General features: G+C 40.0%; 1 protein-coding gene across 5 annotated transcripts in view; it reads left to right on the top strand.

Moving 5' to 3' along the window:
- trim37 (tripartite motif containing 37) overlaps positions 1-18,500 on the top strand; it is a 35,465-nt gene extending 16,965 nt beyond the window's left edge. For 2 of the 5 annotated variants that reach the window (XM_057820941.1, XM_057820940.1), the window contains exons 16-25: positions 241-411; positions 481-614; positions 693-775; positions 5,345-5,581; positions 5,641-5,874; positions 7,564-7,686; positions 7,891-8,062; positions 10,731-10,837; positions 12,358-12,471; positions 16,706-18,500. In XM_057820941.1, coding sequence (XP_057676924.1) covers positions 241-411; positions 481-614; positions 693-775; positions 5,345-5,581; positions 5,641-5,874; positions 7,564-7,686; positions 7,891-8,062; positions 10,731-10,837; positions 12,358-12,471; positions 16,706-16,740 — 1,410 coding nt within the window. In that variant the 3' untranslated portion in view covers positions 16,741-18,500. The remainder of the gene's footprint in view (positions 1-240; positions 412-480; positions 615-692; positions 776-5,344; positions 5,582-5,640; positions 5,875-7,563; positions 7,687-7,890; positions 8,063-10,730; positions 10,838-12,357; positions 12,472-16,705) is intronic. The other 3 variants (XM_057820942.1, XM_057820943.1, XM_057820944.1) reach the window with 3 other exon arrangements.
- The last annotated feature ends 1,805 nt before the right edge of the window (positions 18,501-20,305 follow it).

Consider the following 20,305-nt stretch of genomic DNA (forward strand, 5'->3'; position numbering starts at 1 on the left):
ACATAGGTTGTCTTTTACTCCTAAGAAAAAGCTCATTTAGCAGTTTGTCAACTGTTACTGTGATTATGCCAATTATTTTAAACACCAAATAAATAATGTAATGAAAAATCAATCCTTTTGATAGTTTAACCTATTATTGAATATGCAGCTGAAAACCAGAATAATAAAGGCTTATTTTTCAGAAATTTTGAAGCTACAATGTCCTCCATTTTTGGAATGACCCACATTTTGTTTTCTCAGCGATTGGCCATCGAGCTGTTCCGCCACCGCTCCTCGCCCCCCGAACCGAGGCCGGCAGTCTCCGAACGGGACCCCCGTGCCGTCAAGAGCGATGGCGACATTCAGACTACGCTGAGCAACGGGAAAAAAGCCGGCAACGACGATGTGCGAACCTCGCACGATGACTCCAACGTAAGAACCGTGTGACCTGTCACTATTCGTTGAAACGCGGTCACGGAACCGCTCCCCGGTGGGCTTCAGGAGCTGTCTGACGGGGACCTGGAGGTAGACTGCCTCACCGAGGAGGAGGTGAACCCCCTGGACTGCAGCAGCACTTCAGGGAGCTCCACGGCCACCAGCAACACTGAAGAGAACGACATTGATGAAGAAACCATGTGAGTAGCACTGCGACGCACAACATTAGGGACAGATTTGTTCTGTCAGCATATCGAATCTTCCTATCGCTCCATCAGGTCCGGTGAGAACGACGTGGACTTCATCGGAAACCTCGACACGGAGGAAGGAGAGCTCCCCGATGACTTGGATGGAGCCGCCGGTACAGTTCCCTACCATGCTCTTAAAAACTGAATTAAAATCCACCGTCCGTGGCAGCCAATGAATTAAAAATTGGCATTCGTTGTTAATCTTGGGAGCAGGAGAATGAACAAACATTTTATCAGAAATCCAAGTATTTTATTTATTTGCAAAAATTGATATTTTTTAAAATAACCGAATGCCATTTTATTTTTTAAAACATAAAAATCTAGCAATTTTTGTGATTAAAAAATCAACAGTTTTAAACAAAAAAACATTTTTGATCAAACGTCCCAGCCATTTACGTATATTTGGTAAAACATTTGTCTCTCCAAGTCGAAAACATTTTTTAAAACAAAAATCTTTTTTTTTTTTTTTTTTTTTTTTTTTTTTTTTTTTAAAGCAAAAATCCAACATCTTTGACCGAAAACTTTTTTTAATCAGAAATAAACATTTTCTATAACCAAAATCCAACATTTTTCGATAATAATTAAAAATATAATATTCTTGGATCACTAGTGAGCTATTTTCAATTTCTATATTTTCAGTAGTTCAGAATCTTTGTGATTCTTTAAACCTCCATGAAGTTGGCCCACTGTCAGGCGTAAATTTATATAAAAATTATGTCAGTTGTTTGTGTTGTAAAAAGTTTCATTTGTGCTGCTATCATTTTTTAAATATTTACAATTCTTTTATAGGTCAATCTGCGGTCAACCTGCCCCCAAATTTGATTAAAAAATGGTGTCAGTTGTTTGTGCTGCAACGGTTTTCTAGATATTAACCTTTTAATTTGTAGTGATAACATCACACAGCCCCCCATTTACTGCAAAATAGATCCAAAGTGGGGCCATTCGTTTGTGATGTAAAAAATCTTTTTTTGCTGCCATGGTTTTGCAATTATTACAAATTACACTGCTACAGTTTTATTGATATTACAGGGTTTCTACAGGTATCAATATTGCTTTTTTTGTAGCTTTTAGCAAGCTTCAATTAGTGTGAAAAAATGATGATAGTTGGACATTTTAAACCAGTAATGGGCACATGCCTATATGTGTATGTACTGTTGGATCCCCGGTAGACGGTAACTCATAGACACTCTCGTCTCACAGTGACGCCTCGCTATCGTCTTATTTTCGAGAGCCGGAGTCAAACAAAAGCAGTCATGTTGTTCACATTTTTAGCACCGACTGGCTGGCAGGGACAATGGCCCCCTTCACACGTCAGCTGACTCGTGTTGGTGTTGAAGGCATGAAGAGTATGAGTCACAGTTCCTCCTCTCGCTGGACTCTGAGCTGATATAGAAACACTTGTCATTGTACAAGTATTTATATAATAGAAGATGTTTGAAATCTGTCATAAAAAGGAAGATTTTAGTAGAAGACCTGAAAAAGAACTTTTCGATATACTGCCTGTTTATAGTTTTTGTAGGAAGGGGATAGAGCAAGATGGTGTAGGGGCTGTGACAATACAGTGGTACCTCTACTTACGAACGTTTCTAAAAACAGAATTTTCAGATTACAACGCGCCTCAATGGAAAAATGCCTCTTGTTCCGAATGAAATTTAGGATACGAGAGGCAAAATTACAGGGTATCCGCAGGGTCTTAAAAAGTCTTAAATCCAATTATTTGAATTTAAGGCTTCAAAATGTCTCATTCTCCTAAAATTTCATAAAACGTCATAAATATGACTGTGAAAGCTCTTAAAAATCTATTGACTTTGATTTAGAACATCCATAAACTCTGGTCTCGGTTTTAAATGTTTGGATTTTTTGAGACACCGCCAAATAACGACAAAGCGTGCTATCAGGTCAGAATTTAATGACCACCACCAGCTATTGCTGCATGTAAAAATACACCAACCTAAAACTAGTTTTCAGTGCAAATCTACTCGAAATACGTGCAATTATCTGCCAGTGCCTAATAAATTTTTATATTTAATCTTTGTATAATATTTGTAAATAAAAGCTTTGCAATGCCAAAAATGTTCTTAATTCAAGAATAGTTATTATTCAAAACATTATTCAAAAGCATTTTTTTCTATATCTAGGTAAAAAATGACCAACTTTTAGATGTATAGGCTTAATAAGAACAAATAGTAGTATTTACTTAAATGGAATAATCTGACACATTAATCTGTTAATGTCTTTAACACTCAAAAGAAGATGGGAGAAGATGATTTGACTAGATTTTAAAAAAGAAATCTAATTGAGACGAGAGATCGACCAATATAGATTTTTCAGGACCGATGGCGATTATTAGTAGTTAGAGGGGCTGATAACCAATTTTTGGAGCCGATATTCATTTGTAGTAAAAGTGTAAAAGTTGGCGTTAAATAAAATGAATAATGCGAACACTGAACTTCACTGAAATACCAAAAGTATGTTTATTGAATCACATAAATAGAAAATAATAGATCCAGAAGTGCCAATCAGAGGGCAGGGTGAATACTACTGCAGGAGACAGCATGCAGGAGAGGGAGGCGCGACTCCATCTGAGCCAAAATAACCCAGTTTTAAGTTGATTTCATCTTCTTGGCATCTAATTGGCTAAGAAGAACCTCTACTGTATGAGTATGTATGTATCCCAGCATCCTCTTCATTCGCCCATATGGTGTTCCGACACCTTTACGTGAGTGTTTTAGTGTTTAGTTTAATTCTTTATTCTTTGTTTTTATTTATGCACAACTCTCATTTTATGTTTATTGTGCAATAATCTAACTATATCATTATAATTATTACATATATAATGCATTTTTATGCTTTATAAAAGATTTCTGAATTTTGGGGGGCATGGAACGAATCAGGGCATTTACAAGAAAAACGCGTCTCTACTTGCGGAATTTTCCATTTTCGAGACTACTTCTAGCACCAACGAATCATGTAAGTAGAGGTACCAGTGTTGTTTTTGTCAGCCCTTTTAATTTTCGTCTTAGTCTTTTGGACGATAATATCAATTAGTCTTGGTCATATAGTTTAGTCATCTCAAAATGTGCCTGTCTTCGTGTAGTTTTAGTCGATGTTTAATAAAAATGTTTTTGTCTGTAAAATTAGAAAAGAAAAAAAAAACTCCAAAAATAGATGAATAAATACTTACAACTATTTTGAATGAACATTGAGAGGCGAGCACATATTGTAGCGTCCACAAGGACAAACACTCAGCAGGAACGGTACGTTATTTTCAATTAATTATACCCACGTGGACGCCACAAACTGCACGTAAAAAAAAAAAGGTTTGCCGTTGGCATAAGCGTAATGCTAACGTGAATGCTATGCTAATGCTACGAGTTACATTTAGTGTGAGATGATCACTCACCACAGACCTTTAAAGGCTAAAGCAAGATAGCATATTCTTTATGGCCAAGAAAACAAATCTTACCGTGTTTGCAAGCCTGCATGGAGACTGGCGAACGACACTCGGTTGAGTCAGGAAGGGGTGGGGCGAGCAGCACGTCACGAGTGACACAACCAGACACTGCTACGATTGTAGCAGACTAACTACACATAAAATGTCACACATTGTGAACATATGACTTAAACTAATTCGCATTTTTGTGTGGTTCTCTCGTTAGACGAAAACTGGCCATAGACTTCATAGTATATTGACGGACACAGGGCGCGGGGCCGATTCATACGGGGCCTATCTCTGTCAAAGCTGACCGAGTGGAAACACAGACAAAGAGCTTTTTATGTTGAAAAATCTTGGGAATAAATGCTTAAATCCCTGAATTGTTTAGAGATTAAAAACAAAAAACAGTCTCGATTCTTGGGTAAAAGCAAAAAATCTGACAGTTAGCACTTATTTTACGGAAATATGTCAAATGTGATGCTAGTCTTTTAGCCAGTGTGGTGCCGCCTTATCACAACTGAGCTTTTTACGATGAAAATTCTTGTGAATAAATGCTTAAATCCCTGAATTCTGTATCGATATGAACATAAAACAGTCTCAATTCTTGGTTTAAAGCAAAAAAACAGGCAGTCAGCATTTAAGTAATTTTTGCGGATTAAGACGCCAATGCCGTCGCGGCTAATTTCTTCCAGCGATTTTTTTCACAATGTTTCAAAATTCATGCATGGTACGAAAAATATAATAATTATCTTGAATCCTCGAACAAATCACTCCTGAGACAATCCTTTCTGTTTGTATGCAGTACAGCTTTCGTACTTTTTCAACCTAAATCCGGCGTTAGATCGCTGCATGTGTGTGTTTGAGAATAACTCCTCCTGATGCTAGGTGTGGGCAGGCTCCCTACCTGAAAGCGTAGCGCAGTGTCAGCGCCCCGCGTCCCATCAATATATTATGAAGTCTATGAACTGGGATTTGTCTCGTTATGTTTTACTCTCCCAAAGCACATTTTTAGCTCGTCATCAGCATGAAAAAAAAGGGTTCATTGACGAAATATTTCCGTTATCTTCATCGTTAACGAAAACAACACTGCACTGTACTCTGTCGTAAGCAACCAATAGAATAGGAAGAGGGAAGATAAATCAGATTAGGGTGTGACGGAGATGAGAGAGTTGATTGATTTGCTCTCTTATCGCTGTAAGTAATTAAACATCTGTTTTGTTTTTTTCTGTTTTGTTTTTTTCTTCAGGTGGTTCCAGCTTCTGCTTGCGTTCCTCACTTCTCAGTTCAGCTCTTAGCCGTGTCAACGGAGGAGGCGGGGCTTCTGCTGCTGCTGCTGGTGCAGTCGGTGGCAGCGGAAGCAGCAGCCTCCTTGACATGGACCCGGTCATCCTCATCCGTCTGCTAGATTTGAAAGAACATGACAACGTGGAGACCCTGTGGGGGCTTCAGCCTCGACCGCCGGCATCTCTTCTCCACAGCCAAGGTGTGAATATCTCCCAGATATTGTGTGTGTGAGATTTACAGAATCTTTTTCCCCTTCAGCAGATCTGTCCTCAAGGAAAGACCGGGAGCGTCGTCCCCAAGTGGTGCGTCGCTCCGCCCCGGATTCGGCGGTCCTCGTGCGACTCAAGGCGCAGATCGCTGAGGTACGCAACAAAATGTCTGACATCAAGAGCCAGGTGCCGGAGCCCCGCGCGGCCGGAGAACCTAGACCCGGTCCGTCTGCGATCGCGCACCCGGAGTCGTCCGCCGGTCGGTCCAGGCCGTACCGCCCAGGTGAGGGCACCTAAAATCAGGGTCTTAAAAAGTCTCAAATTTACTCATCTTTAGGGCTGCAACTCACGATTATTTTTATAATCGATTAATTAAGCGATTAATGTCACTTCTTTGAAGTACCTTCACAATTTAACTTGAAGTTGTTTTCGGCATGTTGTACGTAACAAAAACAACTATTTCCTTCAAAAATAATATTTTATTACAGCTGCCTTACTTAACCGTTGTATATAACTGTACTGTTTTAAGTACATAAAACTTGTTAGTTTTTAATAGAAGTTCTGAGTATAAAACAAGAATTTCTCGGTATACAAATCAGACAAAAGTCCTCTTACTGCTAATTGACTTTTTTTTTTTTTCTTGTGGGCAAAGGCTGATATAAATTGTGTCTATGACTCATTTATTTTTAAAACAAAATCGAATGAGGAGGCAGACTGCAATGAATCAGTTTTCTTTATCAAACAGTAGTTCATAAATACAATCCGAATCCAATATCTCTTGTATGACAATTAGGCACGCGCCAGTATGAGATTTTGACGGTATGACCTTTTATCAAAAATACCGCGGTATCGGTATTGCTATTGTACCTCTAAAATATGTTATTTTTAGATGTATGGGTTAAAAAAAAAAAATGTAATCCATTAAACAGGATTTTTAAAAATGTTCACAACATATGTGCAAATTGGCAGATGTTTACAATGGCGAAAGACTTCACAAAAGTAGACTAATGGTAGAGAGGAAACTAGTTAGCTGTCTTGACATGGTAACTAGCCACGATAGCTGCCTCGTTAACAAGCTTACGTTATAGTATTTGTTTTACTATAGCTAGACACACTAAACCAGCTTGAGTGAACTGTCATAGCTGGTGGGAAACGTTCATGACAACATTTATTGAACTTAAATTTTGTGTAACGTGATGGATGATGCTCACTCAATGTGAAATCATGTTGGAGGTGTTGCCTGCACGTCGGCTAACCTCCCTCCTCTAAGCCCCGGCCGTCTGTTTTTTTTTCTTTCTGAAGCCGAAGTACACCCATACTAGGTGTAGACAGAGCAACAACTGGAAGGGGGTGGGTTGAGCACTGCCGTTCCAAGCCACGGATTTCTCGCTACATTTTTGGGACCTCAAAAATAACAAATACCGTAACTAAGGTATGACGGTATGAAAACGTCGCGGTTTTAAAACCGTGACGTTTTCATACCAGGGTAAACCTTAAAACCGGCACATTCCTAATGACAATTGACAGTTTGAATGGAAGTTTGTTGAAAGCTGTCATATGAATGGGTCTTACGTATGTGCTTTCTTTATAAAATTAAATGAGACAACTTTACTATCTACCAATAACTCGAGTGCTAATATGCTTCTCCAAAATACAATACAACACTTAAAACGCTGATTAGCATATGCTAACTAGCTTAGCGCTCCATGCTAAGTAGTAACAGCACAGTGGTTCTACCAACTCAAAAGACTAACTCTCGACACGTCTTAATACAGTATTATTATAATCAGATTGCACGCAAACAAGGACCCAAACGGGACTGCTCATAGCTGCCTGCGAAAATCAATGATCAAATTCGTTGGCAACTAATTTATTAATCGATTAGTTGTTGCAGCCTCACTAATCTTGTTAAAGTGTTGAAACGTTTCCGGTCCGCGTTGAAGTCTTACTTACGTTTGACGCCTTTCTTCAGGGCAGAAATGTCCGTCGTCTGTCCTGGAAAGCGACGACGCTTCCGGGGGACGTCAGAGGAGTCCGGATCGGACGGAAAAAGATGGCGTGGAACTCGGACTGCATCTCAAAGAAGCTGTGGACGGTCGGTAGATGATAATATGGCTTGTTTTAACTGGTCACTGTCAATGTTTTATCACTTGTAGACGTCAAAATCCATTCGAAGTGGGAGGGTGGCAGCAAATGAACATTAGTTTCCATCGCTGCCATCCCTCCCACTTCGAATGGATTTGACGTCTAGCGCAGTGGCAGACAATCAGTTAACTAGGCTTAATTTTGCGTCCTCAAGGAGGAACAAAGACGACGGACGGAACTCAGTTGTCACCAGAGCAGTCGTCCTCCAAGCGACTGACGTGCACGGCTTCAGGGCGCAGGGACGACGTATTCTCACTGGTCGGATCTGGTTACGCTGCTGCGAGGACGCTTTGGTGCGGCTCGCCGGCTCGGCTCGAAACTATGGGGTTCGAATTAAGCCTGTCACAATATGCAAAATTTCCATTTATCGCACGGTAAATAAAAATGAAGGCAGTAATTTTCGCCGCTGCGATTTATCACCCTGCGTTCACGTGCAAGCACGCTGTTAAAAGTTTGGCTTCCTTGTTACCAGCTACGCAATATGCTGTGACGAGGACTTACTCTGTTTTGTTGACTTCTGGGTATGTTCGTTTTATACATTTGAGTTTGATTGACCATCATTCAATGAAGGGAGGTGGGGCCGAGTGCACAGTCAGCGCACAGCAATGAGCGAGCAGAGTGAGGAAGACGAAAAGGGATGGAAAATCCTAATTTCCAAGCCAAATACCACAGCCCCGGTGTGGGAATATTTTGATTTTAGGGCAAATGAAAATGGCGAGGCAACCAAAACGGATGAACCAGTCTGCAAAATTTGTTTGGAGGGTTTTTCAACAAAGCGGGCCAACACAACAAATCTACGTTCTGATTTTAAACACTATCACCCTCTTTAGTTTTCACTGCTCGGTAAGCAAACTGCATCGCAACAAGCGGAGCCTTCCTCCTCACATCAGTAGACGTTTACAGAGGTGTTCGCGTGATGTGTGAAATACAAACGAGACCGCGCAAAGTGGCGTTCCCTCACGGAAAGTGTAGTCCGCTACATTGCTGAAGAAATAAGACAGTTTTACCTCAGTTTAATGTTGTTTGATACTTATCGATGGCATTTTTTTGCTATTGCTACTTAATTACTCTATTTTTCTCTGTTGTTGTTGAAGCCTTAAAGAACATACGACAGGAGAAAAAAAGTATTAAATAGCATTATTATGTGAATTCATATTTTGAGACGATTCGACTATATACAACAATTTAGCAAAGCGCAGATGACGAGAAATTAGTCTTTTAATCTGCCGGTTAGCCATGCCTACCATTATAGGGCTCAAGCGTCCCCAACAGGTGGATGACGTCAGCGGGAGACTGGGCTCATTGGTGTTACTATACAGCCCATTGTGGGGGAATTATTCAGAACAAGGAAAACGTGACGAAGAGAGTCGCAAAATGTCATTGTTTCAGTCTCTCTACTCCAATATTTTTACAGGATATTCTTTTTATCCAAGTATTTTTCCCCAATAGCTAAATAAATGGCTTGAGAAGGACCAGTCAGCCCGTCGAGGGGGAACTATTCACAACGAGGAAAACGCGACGAAGAGATCTGCAAAATGTCACTGTTTCTGTTTCTTTAATATTTTTTACAGGATATTCTTTTTATCCAAGTATTTTCCCCAACTGCTAAATAAATGGCATGGTCATGACAAATAAGTCTTGTGCTAAATGGAATATTAAATAATAAAAATGCACTTATTCAGGACGACATGGCAAAATTACTCCATAATGGTCAAAACTATCGACTTCACCTTTACTGTCGCACCTCCCGAACGATATTTTATGACACCTAAATCGGACATATGTCATTTCCCTTCCCCGGCTTCGGAGAATGTAAACAAACCAAGAAGCGTGACAGCTAGCCAACATGCTAGCCCGAACCGAATGATGTTTCAAAGTCTTCGAAGGGGAAAATCACACATAACCAGCCTGGATTATTTGACATGACGACTGGGTTGTCGATTGTCTTCATGGATCGGAAAACCGCCCGGCGGAGAGCAATTTACAGCTCGTTCCCCGGAGGAGGGCAGCTGCAGTTGTTGTGCAGCTAGCGTGCAGCTAATGTGCATGAGGAGAGCTTTTTACATGCCTATCAATGATCAAACGTAAGTAGTCCTTTATTTAAAGAAAGTTTGTAGTGTTTACTTTGTAATCGCTGTATTCGTATTTGACATAATACAAAACAAGATGTTTACTCACTTCCTCGTAAGTCCAATGATCCCACAGTAGTAGGGCTTGTTTTGGCCAATATCCACGGTGAATAGGAACCTTTTGGAAACTCCAAAAAGGCGCACACGTCTCTCCCTCATACAGCAAGATTTTTCTGCAGCCATTTGGCTGGCGTGATGCGAAAAATAAACATATTAATCCGAAAAATCAACTGAATCCTTAGTCCTCATACACAGCACTAGGCTGTATAGTGAAGAGGAGTCCTTCTCCCGTACACGTCACAGCGCCCTCCTCCTCAATGCAAGACCGAAGCCGGAAGTCACTCATTTTCATGGCGCGGGATTCAAAAAACTAATGAAAATATAGCGATCGCTTCCACACACATCCAAGCGGTCCATATCACTCAGGAGCATAAAATACCACGTGTATTATGAAACAAACATGCTTTTTCGTGTCACATGCACTTTAAGTTGTTAAAGTGCAATTTTTTCTCGAAAAAGACATTTTCTTTATTCTGTGTTTCTGTGCGATATTAATATTTTTGTCTTTTACTCAAGAGGTATTAGATAGATAGGTATTATTAGAGAGATTATCAGTTGTTTTTGTTTGTGATTTATATAAAAATTATTTTTGAAATTAAGAGTAAACATTTATTGCGTTTAAATGGGTGTAGTTGATCTATTAATATACTGTATTCTGTTTTAGGGTTAGGTTGTAAATTGCTTAAAAAATCTGGGGTGGGGGGGCAATAATATCGCAATCATTTATGAAATAATTTATCGCCCACTAAAATTTGTTATCGCGACAGGCCTAGTTCGAATTGAACTTTTTTTTCTACTTTTGCAGCTCAGCTACGTTGGACTCCGAAAATGAAAGCTCAGCTAGCTCGCATCTTTGCTCCCGGGACGGATCGTCTTCACAGCCGCAGTCCAGTGAGGGTCAATTTGCCCCAGGTGGGTTTTCATTAGTGTTGCACTGATACCATTTTTTGGCCCTGATACCGATAGCTGGCTGTGCAGTATGGGCCGATACAGATACCATACCGATACCACTTTGTTTATAAAGAAAAAAACATATATACAGTATATTAATTTTTTTCCAAAGAGCTACATACTTGGATGTGAAATCATTGCTATCGTGGCTTTGTCAGGCTGCTACTTACCTTTACAAAACAGGAAAAAGACTAATACAAAGATAATCCAGTAGAACTTTTTATTGCATACCTGGTATGGGTGGCAATAGTTGAATAAACCTTTGGCTCTCAAAGGCCAAAATAGTGCTAAATACGTGAAATTAAAACATGTATAATACTAGTCGAACAGTAAGAAAGTAAAAATACATTCATAATAATAAACTGAATTAACTGAATAAACTTTTTTAAACCTCTCAAAGGCCAAACTGCAATTATCATGAAATTATAAGTAATAATAGACCACAGCATCCTGTCTCTCTATTCGCCTTTCTCTTTGTGCACCAGCAGCAGCACAACTCAACTCCATCTAGAGCAACACACAATTGCAAACACCGCACACACACACACACAGTTTAGCCACTTAGCTTAGCTTTGCTTACTCATACAGCGCTTTTGAAACAGGTCTCAAATTACTGCGGCATTTCTTTCAGTAAAAGACAAGAAAAGTAAAGTACCTTTGACTTAGGGATGCTCCAGTTGAGCAGCAGTAGCTTGGTCGGTGTGTGTGATCCCTTGAATTCATTCGCATGAAGCACTACGCTTTCCAGTCGGCTATCAAGCTAAGCTGGGAAAGTTGGGAGACTTGGCTGCTCCGGACGTCTGTTGAAAAGCTTATGGCCGCTGTCTTCTCCAGCTTTTCTAAAACATGTTTCGTTACTTTATTTTTTAGTGCAGGAAAGTCGCCTCAATGTATTTGCGACTTGGGACCTTATACTTAGGGACTGCGTGAGCCATTAAAATCAGGATTGCCACGCTTTTAACGAAAGCAAGGGGCAGTTTACAGACATCAGTCATTTTGGTGATTTTTTTCGGATTTTTTTCTGTCTTGCTGTTTCACTCTTCTCGTCCCCCTGCCCAGGGTTTGTTGCTGCGGTCCATCCCCAGCCATTGTACTCGACGCTGAAATATTCCAAAACCACCGACATTTTCTTCTACTCCTAGTTTGTTTTTCCTCCATACGGAAAAGCTGCCCCGGCATTGGTTAAGAGCAACTAATTTCCTGCTCTTATTGGTCTGGAGCAGGCCAATAACGGTAGCTGCTTGGCATGCAAAGTAATCACGTGTGATCACACAACAAAGAGTGTAGTGAGTGTCAGGAGAAAAAAAGGCTGCGTTCAGGTTTACCGGACCGGTAAATAGTATGGGCGCCCTGTTTGTTGCTACTCACCGAAAGCACCATTTCAGGGCGGATCGGCCGGATACTGTTATCTGTATCTGTGCATCAGTAGTTCTCATTGCAGGAGCAACAGTAACTTTGAAGTTAAAATGACTTTCTTGCAGAGCCGCTGGCGCCTGTTGCGGTGGCGGCGACAAGCAGCGAGAGCGACAGCGAGGACGAAGACGCTCTCCTCGTCGCCGACTCGCGCTACGACAGCCAGACTCCGCCTTGCACAGGTAACCATGGTGACAACCCGCGACGTCCATTACTAAGATTACAGGTAGTCCACGGGTTACGACATACCCGACTTGCGTGATTTCGACTTTACGACGCAGGAGTCTCATCCACTGTTTTGTCTTCAGTTGTTTTTTTAAGTCTCGTAACAGTGTCTTGTCTGCCACCTCTCAGCATTGATGGGAAGTACAGTATATTATTTCTCATTTAATTTGGTTATTTATTGAATCTAAATGATTGGTCTCTAATTGCTATGCATATCGTTACAGTGATCCTTCGCTACTTCGCGCTTCAAACTTCGCGCCCTCAGTCCATCGAGGATTTTTTTTTTCCCCAGTTAAAAAAAAATTAATGCAGTATTCTATACAGCTGTCCTGATTCGATCACGTAGCCCCTCCCTCTCACTCCTGCTTTTCTTGGTCAGGCACTGCACAGGAGTTGCTTATTAAAGTTAACGATGATTGACAGACGTTAAGGTTTGATCTTGCCAGAGATGCTTGGAAGCCAAAACTTCAAAGCGCTGCATGCGTCAATCATCGTTTAGCAGGTTAAACCGTTGCTGTGGCAACTTGTGTGTAAGTGAGCAGCTTGAGCGGATTTGAGTGGACTCACCCAATGAAGCATTTAATAAAGACAAGCATTTTTCTACTTCATGTTTAAGAATAATTCGGTGGAACAGAACATGTTTAAAACTTATCATAATTACTACATTTTAAGTGCTTAAAAACGACTTATCAAAATATATATACTGTAATTTTCGTACTATAAGCCTCTACTTTTTCCCTTCTTTTTGAATACTGTGGCTCATAGTCCATTTGATACAGTCATAATTATGACATGACACTATCACGGGCATTACTGAATTCTTATGACAGATGACATTAAGTGTCATCTGGCAAATTATGACACTAACTCCAATTATGTCCAGCTCGGATCAAAAGTGAGATCATTTGCCGGATGACACTAAATGACATCTGTTATAAGCATTCATTAATGCTCATGACAGTGTCATGTCATAATTATAATCGTCTAATGACAGTCGTATAGCATCACCGTCAAATAAAGTGATACCAAATAACCGTAACTAGCAATTAATGAAACGGTAACTGAAGAAATAATTAGCACAAAACAAGAATTTTGATTGATATTTATATCTGTGGCACTGTAATGCATGCTAGGAGACAGGTTGGACAACAACAGTGTTGACAGCAGGTGGCACCAGAGTTTGACTGTCTCTAGCCATGGTTTATGGTCCAGTGTGTCTTATCTATGAACAAATGTCGTTTTGTTGTCAAATTTGGTGGGTGGCAGCTAATAGTCAGGTGCGCCCTATAGTGCAAAAATTTCAGTACATACGTCTTATATGTATCTCTTTCCAATGCTAAATCTGAATAAATACGTAGAACACACACGAAAAATATACCGTACTGTGCAAAAGTTATATTATGTATATACAGGATATACTGTATGTATATATTTTCCCCAAGTGGAAGCTTCCATGATCCTAATAAATTTAATAATTAAAAAATATATTTATTATTATTATTTGTTTATTATTATTTAAAGTCGTTTTTTTTTTTTTTTTTTTTTTTACTAAATATTAGACATCAATTAATGATTCTAGCTAAAAATGACAGACATTTCGAATAATAAATATGATTACTTACCTTCTTTTTATGGCTAGGTTGAAACAAAAGCGGTTGCGCGACGTCTGTAAACGGGGGTTTCCTGGGTAAAACGGACAAATTAAAAATAGTTCAAGGGCTTATTGCGCCATGAATCTGCTATGGCAGCATATAGAAATATTGTTCTATCAAACACAACAGTTCTTTTGGCTTAAAATACAGCAGTTTATTTTAAAGAGGGGTGCAAGAGCAGAAACTGCATTTTAAGCCTTGTCTGTCTTTTCCGCCATATATTTTTTGCTGCTTTGCGGTTTTTCAATTATCGCGGCGGGTTCTGGTCCCTATTAACTGCGAAAAACGAGGGATCACTGTATACTATATGTGCGGTCCGCTTTCCTTTGTTGCACTTGGACTTGTTTGACGTCACGCCAGCGCTACTTTCTGTTAGTTTCTAGCGTTGCTTTCACGTTGGGAAGCGGGAGTGAAAACCAGTTAACATGACAAGGCAGAGAAAGGTTAAACGGCGCAGGCTCAGCGATGCCCCCCGTTAACTTGCTATTAGCCTGCTAGCTTATTGAACAATGCTCGTTTTCACCACTAGACCAGTGCCACTAATAGCTGCCGTTTTTGTTGTTGAATTGCCCAAGATTTGGAGCTTATTTCCCTCGGTATTATTGTGCAGCCTTAGAGGTATGTTTTTTGTAAGCAAATACAGTGGAGCAAATAAGTATTTAGTCAACCACTAATTGTGCAAGTTCTCCCACTTGAAAATATTAGAGAGGCCTGTAATTGTCAACATGGGTAAACCTTAACCATGAGAGACAGAATGTGGGGGGAAAAAAACAGAAAATCACATTGTATGATTTTTAAAGAATTTATTTGCAAATTATGGTGGAAAATAAGTATTTGGTCGATTACAAAAGTTCATCACAATACTTTGTTATGTACCTTTTGTTGGCAATCACGGAGGCCAAACGTTTTCTGTAACTCTTCACAAGCTTTTCACACACCGTTGCTGGTATTTTGGCCCACTCCTCCATGCAAATCTCCTCTAGAGCAGTGATGTTTTGGGGCTGTCGTTGGGCAACACGGACTTTCAACTCCCTCCACAGATTTTCTATGGGGTTGAGATCTGGACACTGGCTAGGCCACTCTAGGACCTTGAAATGCTTCTTACGAAGCCACTCCTTTGTTGCCCTGGCTGTGTGTTTGGGATCATTGTCATGCTGAAAGACCCAGCCACGTCTCATCTTCAATGCCCTTGCTGATGGAAGGAGATTGTCACTCAAAATCTCTCGTTACATGCCCCCATTCATTCTTTGCTTTACACAGATCAGTCGTCCTGGTCCCAAACGGCCCCAAAGCATGATGTTTCCACCCCCATGCTTCTCAGTGGGTATGGTGTTCTTCGGATGCAATTCAGTATTCTTTCTCCTCCAAACACGAGAACCTGTATTTCTACCAAAAAGTTCTATTTTGGTTTCATCTGACCATAACACATTCTCAGAGTCCTCTTCTGGATCACCCAAATGCTCTCTAGCAAACCGCAGACGGGCCTGGACGTGTACTGGCTTCAGCAGGGGGACATGTCTGGCAGTGCAGGATTTGAGTCCCTGGCGGCGCATTGTGTTACTGATAGAAGCCTTTGTGACTGTGGTCCCAGCTCTCTGTAGGTCATTCACTAGGTCCCCCCGTGTGGTTCTGGGATTTTTGCTCACCTTTCTTGTTATCATTATGACGCCACGGGGTGAGATCTTGCATGGAGCCCCAGATTGAGGGAGATTGTCAGTGATCTTGTATGTCTTTCATTTTCTAATAATTGCTCCCACAGTTGATGTCTTTACACCAAGCGTTTTACCTATTGCAGATTCAGTCTTCCCAGCCTGGTGCAGGTCTACAATTTTGTCTCTGGTGTCCTTCGACAGCTCTTTGGTCTTGGCCATAGTGGAGTTTGGAGTGTGACTGACTGCGGTTGTGGACATGTCTTTTATACCGATAATGAGTTAAAACAGGTGCCATTAATCCAGGTAAGACCTCGTTAGAAGAAGTTAGACCTCTTTGACATACAGAAATCTTGCTTGTTTGTAGGTGACCTAATACTTATTTTCTACTCTAATTTGAAAATTCTTTAAAAATCAAACTGATTTTCTGTTTATTTGTCCACATTCTGTCTCTCATGGTTGAGGTTTACCCATTTTGACAATTACAGGCCTCTCTAATATTTTCAAGTAGGAGAACTTGCACAATTGGTGGTTGACTAAATACTTATTTGCCCCACTGTATGTCTCTATTGATTTAAGCTCGATTTTATTTTCTAAATTTGTGTTCATAGTTTGACAGTGACAAATAAATGTCAGTTATATGAAGAACGATGGTGTGATCGAGGGGAGAGAGAAAAGGAGGGACGAAATATCTTTTACATTATTAATATGACGTATAATACATGTTTTTGAATAGTTATTTTGAGATTAAGGGTATTTAAAGGGTTAATTCCGATTTGCGTGGAAATTTGGATTAAGTCAGGAACCGAACTGGTTCTCAAACCAGGGACTACATGTATTCTAAAATGCTAACAATAATAGTGTGTTGTCTTTTTTTTTTGTGCCTGCAGGGGAGTCACTGTCTGAAGACATGACTGACAGGTGATGGACCTGCCCCACCCAGGCCCATGAGGTTCCGTAGAGTAGGAAGAAACTGCCTCTTTATACACAAGCAAAACATTTCTAAGGCGTTTTTTCGGTAGTAGAGCAAGTCAACGTCCACTAAACCGCATGATTTCAATGAAAGTCACTTTGACATTCCATTTTTTTCCCACCGTTTATTATCGCGCTTAAAAGATCATTGGGACAACAGCAGGGTTGCCGTGGAAACTGTTTTCCACTGCATCGACACGCTTAACAAAACTCTCATTTTGCACTGGAACGGAAAATGAAGAGTTTAAGCACATTTGGGCTGCTAGAAAAAAACTTTTTCCATACTTGACAAGCGTCCATTTTCTGCACTTTTTTTTTGGTTTTTTTTTTTTAAGTCGTTTAACGCGGTACGTGCGCAAGCTTCGTTTCGATTAATTTTGATTGAGCCAAGGGAACAACAACACGGCCTTTTTCTTTTTCATATTAAGGTAACACTTTTGAATGTTCCCGCAATGCACTGACCCTGTTTGATGATGACTACCTTTTTGTGTTTTTCACCTAATAAAAGTTTTATCAGCGTTTAAATCCGTTGATTATTCATTTTTGCTGTGAACCGGTGGACAACAAGGCAGCTTGCAAGGGTTTGTTTTCAAACTGCAACGCTGTCCACTTACAGCAGCGTTGTTCAAACTAACGTCCAGCGGGCCAGGTTCAGCAAATATCATTAAATATGGCCCGCACAAGAAGCTTGTATTCACCCAACATTCTGTTGCCATTCTCAGCTTTAACACTAGATGGAGCAAGTCACTTAAAGTGTCTCTCAGGGATCAACATTGATGTGTTAATGTAGGAAACTACAACAAAATAATGAAATTCTACACAAAGATTTAAAATAAGCCAATGTGATATTTGAGTAATTTTCATGCCTTTTTTTCTGCAAAAGATTCTGATGGTATGATAACCTTAAGCCAAAATATCAGTTTCACGGTATTGAAATTACAGCTCTAAAATGTGTTGAGATATCTGGGTTTAGGGCTGCAGCTATCGATAATTTTAGTAGTCGATTAATCGAACTATTTAGTTCGAATAATCGAGTATTCGGATAAGGAACATAAAAAATGCAAATACCTGAGCCTCTAACGGTATAAAAAATAAATGAGGAGCTACAGTGCCCTCCATAATTATTGGATTTATAATAATTATGTGTTTTTTAGCTTCTAAATAATATGGGACCTTAATGGAAAAAAAGAGAAAAATCCAACCTTCAATACAAGTGCATTTATTCAGTGGGGAAAAAATCCCACATAAATAATTATTTGACATCAAATAATGTGTGTCACAATTATTAGCACCCCTGGTGTTAATACTTTGTACAACCCCTTTTTGCCAACAAAACAGCACCTAATCTTCTCCTCTAATGTTTCACAAGATGGGAAAAGACAGAAAGAGGGATCTTCAGCCATTTGTCTTTGCAGAATCTCTCTACATCATCCAGAGACCCGACTCCTATGTACTCTCCTCTTCAGCTCACCCCACAGGTTTTCAAAGGGGTTGAGGTTGGGGACTGAGATGGCCATGGGAGGAGCTTGATTTTGTGTCTGGTGAACCATTTCTGTGTAGATTTGGCCATATGTTTAGGGTCATTGTCTTGCTGAAAGACCCAGTGACGACCCATCTTCAGCTTTTGGGCGGAGGGCATCATATTTTGATTTTAAATGTCCAGGTATTTCAAAGCATTCATGATTCCATGCACCCTAACAAGGTTCCCAGGGCCTTTGGAAGAGAAACAGCCCCACAGCATCACTGACCCACCCCCATACTTCACAGTGGGTATGAGGTGCTTTTCAGCATGCGCATTTTTCGTGGCACGCCAGACCCACTTAGAATGTTTGTCGCCAAAAAGCTCAAACTTGGTCTCATCTGACCAAAGCACACGGTCCCAGTTGAAGCCCCAATACCGCTTGGCGAACTCCAGACGTTTGCTTTTATGATTGTAAGTGAGGAAAGGTTTTCTCCGTGCATGCCTCCCAAACAGCTTGTTGGCGTGTAGACAGCACCTCATACCCACTGTGAAGTATGCACTTGATGCACTAAATGCACTTGTATTGAAGGTTGGATTTTTCTCTTTTTTTCCATTAAGGTCCAATATTATTTAGAAAAAAAATTATTAGAAGCTAAAAAACCCATAATTATTATAAATCCAATAATTAAGGAGGGTACTGTAACTTACAAAGCAAAAGTCCGCTAGCTTAAATGCTATAGAATTTTTTTTTTTTTTTTTACAATGCTCTTAACAAATGGTTCAGACACATATTCCCACAAAAACAGCTAAATATACCTATAAACTAAATTACGATTGCATTAAAATGAAATTTTGTTTGAGCCAATGTTGGTCTTAACAGGGAGCAGCTGGATTCAGCCATGTGAATGAGGCAGACTGGAGGCAGTGTATCCACCCAAATCAATAAAGGTAAATGCAAACACTTTCAAAACAAACCATTACAACGCCACTTTAATTAAATACTCGAAGCAGCAACTTTTAATTCAAATCTTTTTTGTATAATCGAATACTCGAGTAAATCGGTTAATCATTGCAGGACTATCTGGGTTAAAAAAAAAACATATTAGCAAATTGGAACATTAGTACTGTAATTTACGGACTTTCGAACACTTTGACCGTGGCGTCATAAGACTGCTGTAAGACGATCATAATCATGAAATGACACTATTATGTGCAAGAATGAATACTTATGATGGTTGTCATTTAGTGTCATCTGGCAAATTTGTCACTAACTCCATTTATGTCCAGGTTTGATCTTTTACATCCATTCAAACGTTCGATAATTTGCCGGATAACACAAAATGACATCTGTCATTAGCATTCATTAATGTTCACTCTCAGTGTTACCAAATACCATAACTAGCAATTAATGAAACAACTAGAACAGTAACTGAAGAAATAATTAGCACAACTAAGGGATTTTTATTATAATTTACATCTGTAGCGATGCAATGCATGCTCGGAGGCATGTTTGGCGACAACAGTGTTGACAGCAGGTGGCAGCAGAGGTTGCCTGTCTCCCCCAGGGGAGCAGTGATGGCCAAATGAAGCTTCTTGAAGCAATGAATTCACAGGGTTCTTTTGCTCTTATGATAGTCTTATGATGCCGCTGTAGAATAATTTGTTACCCATAAATATCTTTTGGTGTAAATATCCCATGATACAGTGAGTACAGCTGTGGCTTATATTCCAGTGCGGCTTATCTATAAACAAATGCTGTTTTCGTGTCAAATTTGATCGGTGGCGGCCTTATAGAACGGTGTGCCTTATACTGTAGTCCGAAAATTACGATATAATGTTTAATTTAGGTGAGCCTAAACCCACAGCCACAGCTCAACATTATTACCGTCAGAACTAAAATATTTTCCCAAAAAAAGCATGTTTCTCGTTAAAAACGTTCATGTTTACATTATACATTCTCTTAACACATATAGTTGCCAGAGAGAAAAAAAAACATTTACCACCACTAGACACTCTAAACACGCTGGATCTAACTCTCAGAGCTGGTGGAAACGTT

Source organism: Corythoichthys intestinalis, chromosome 18 (assembly GCF_030265065.1).
Source record: "Corythoichthys intestinalis isolate RoL2023-P3 chromosome 18, ASM3026506v1, whole genome shotgun sequence".
In the NCBI taxonomy this organism is placed as follows: Eukaryota; Metazoa; Chordata; class Actinopteri; order Syngnathiformes; family Syngnathidae; genus Corythoichthys; species Corythoichthys intestinalis.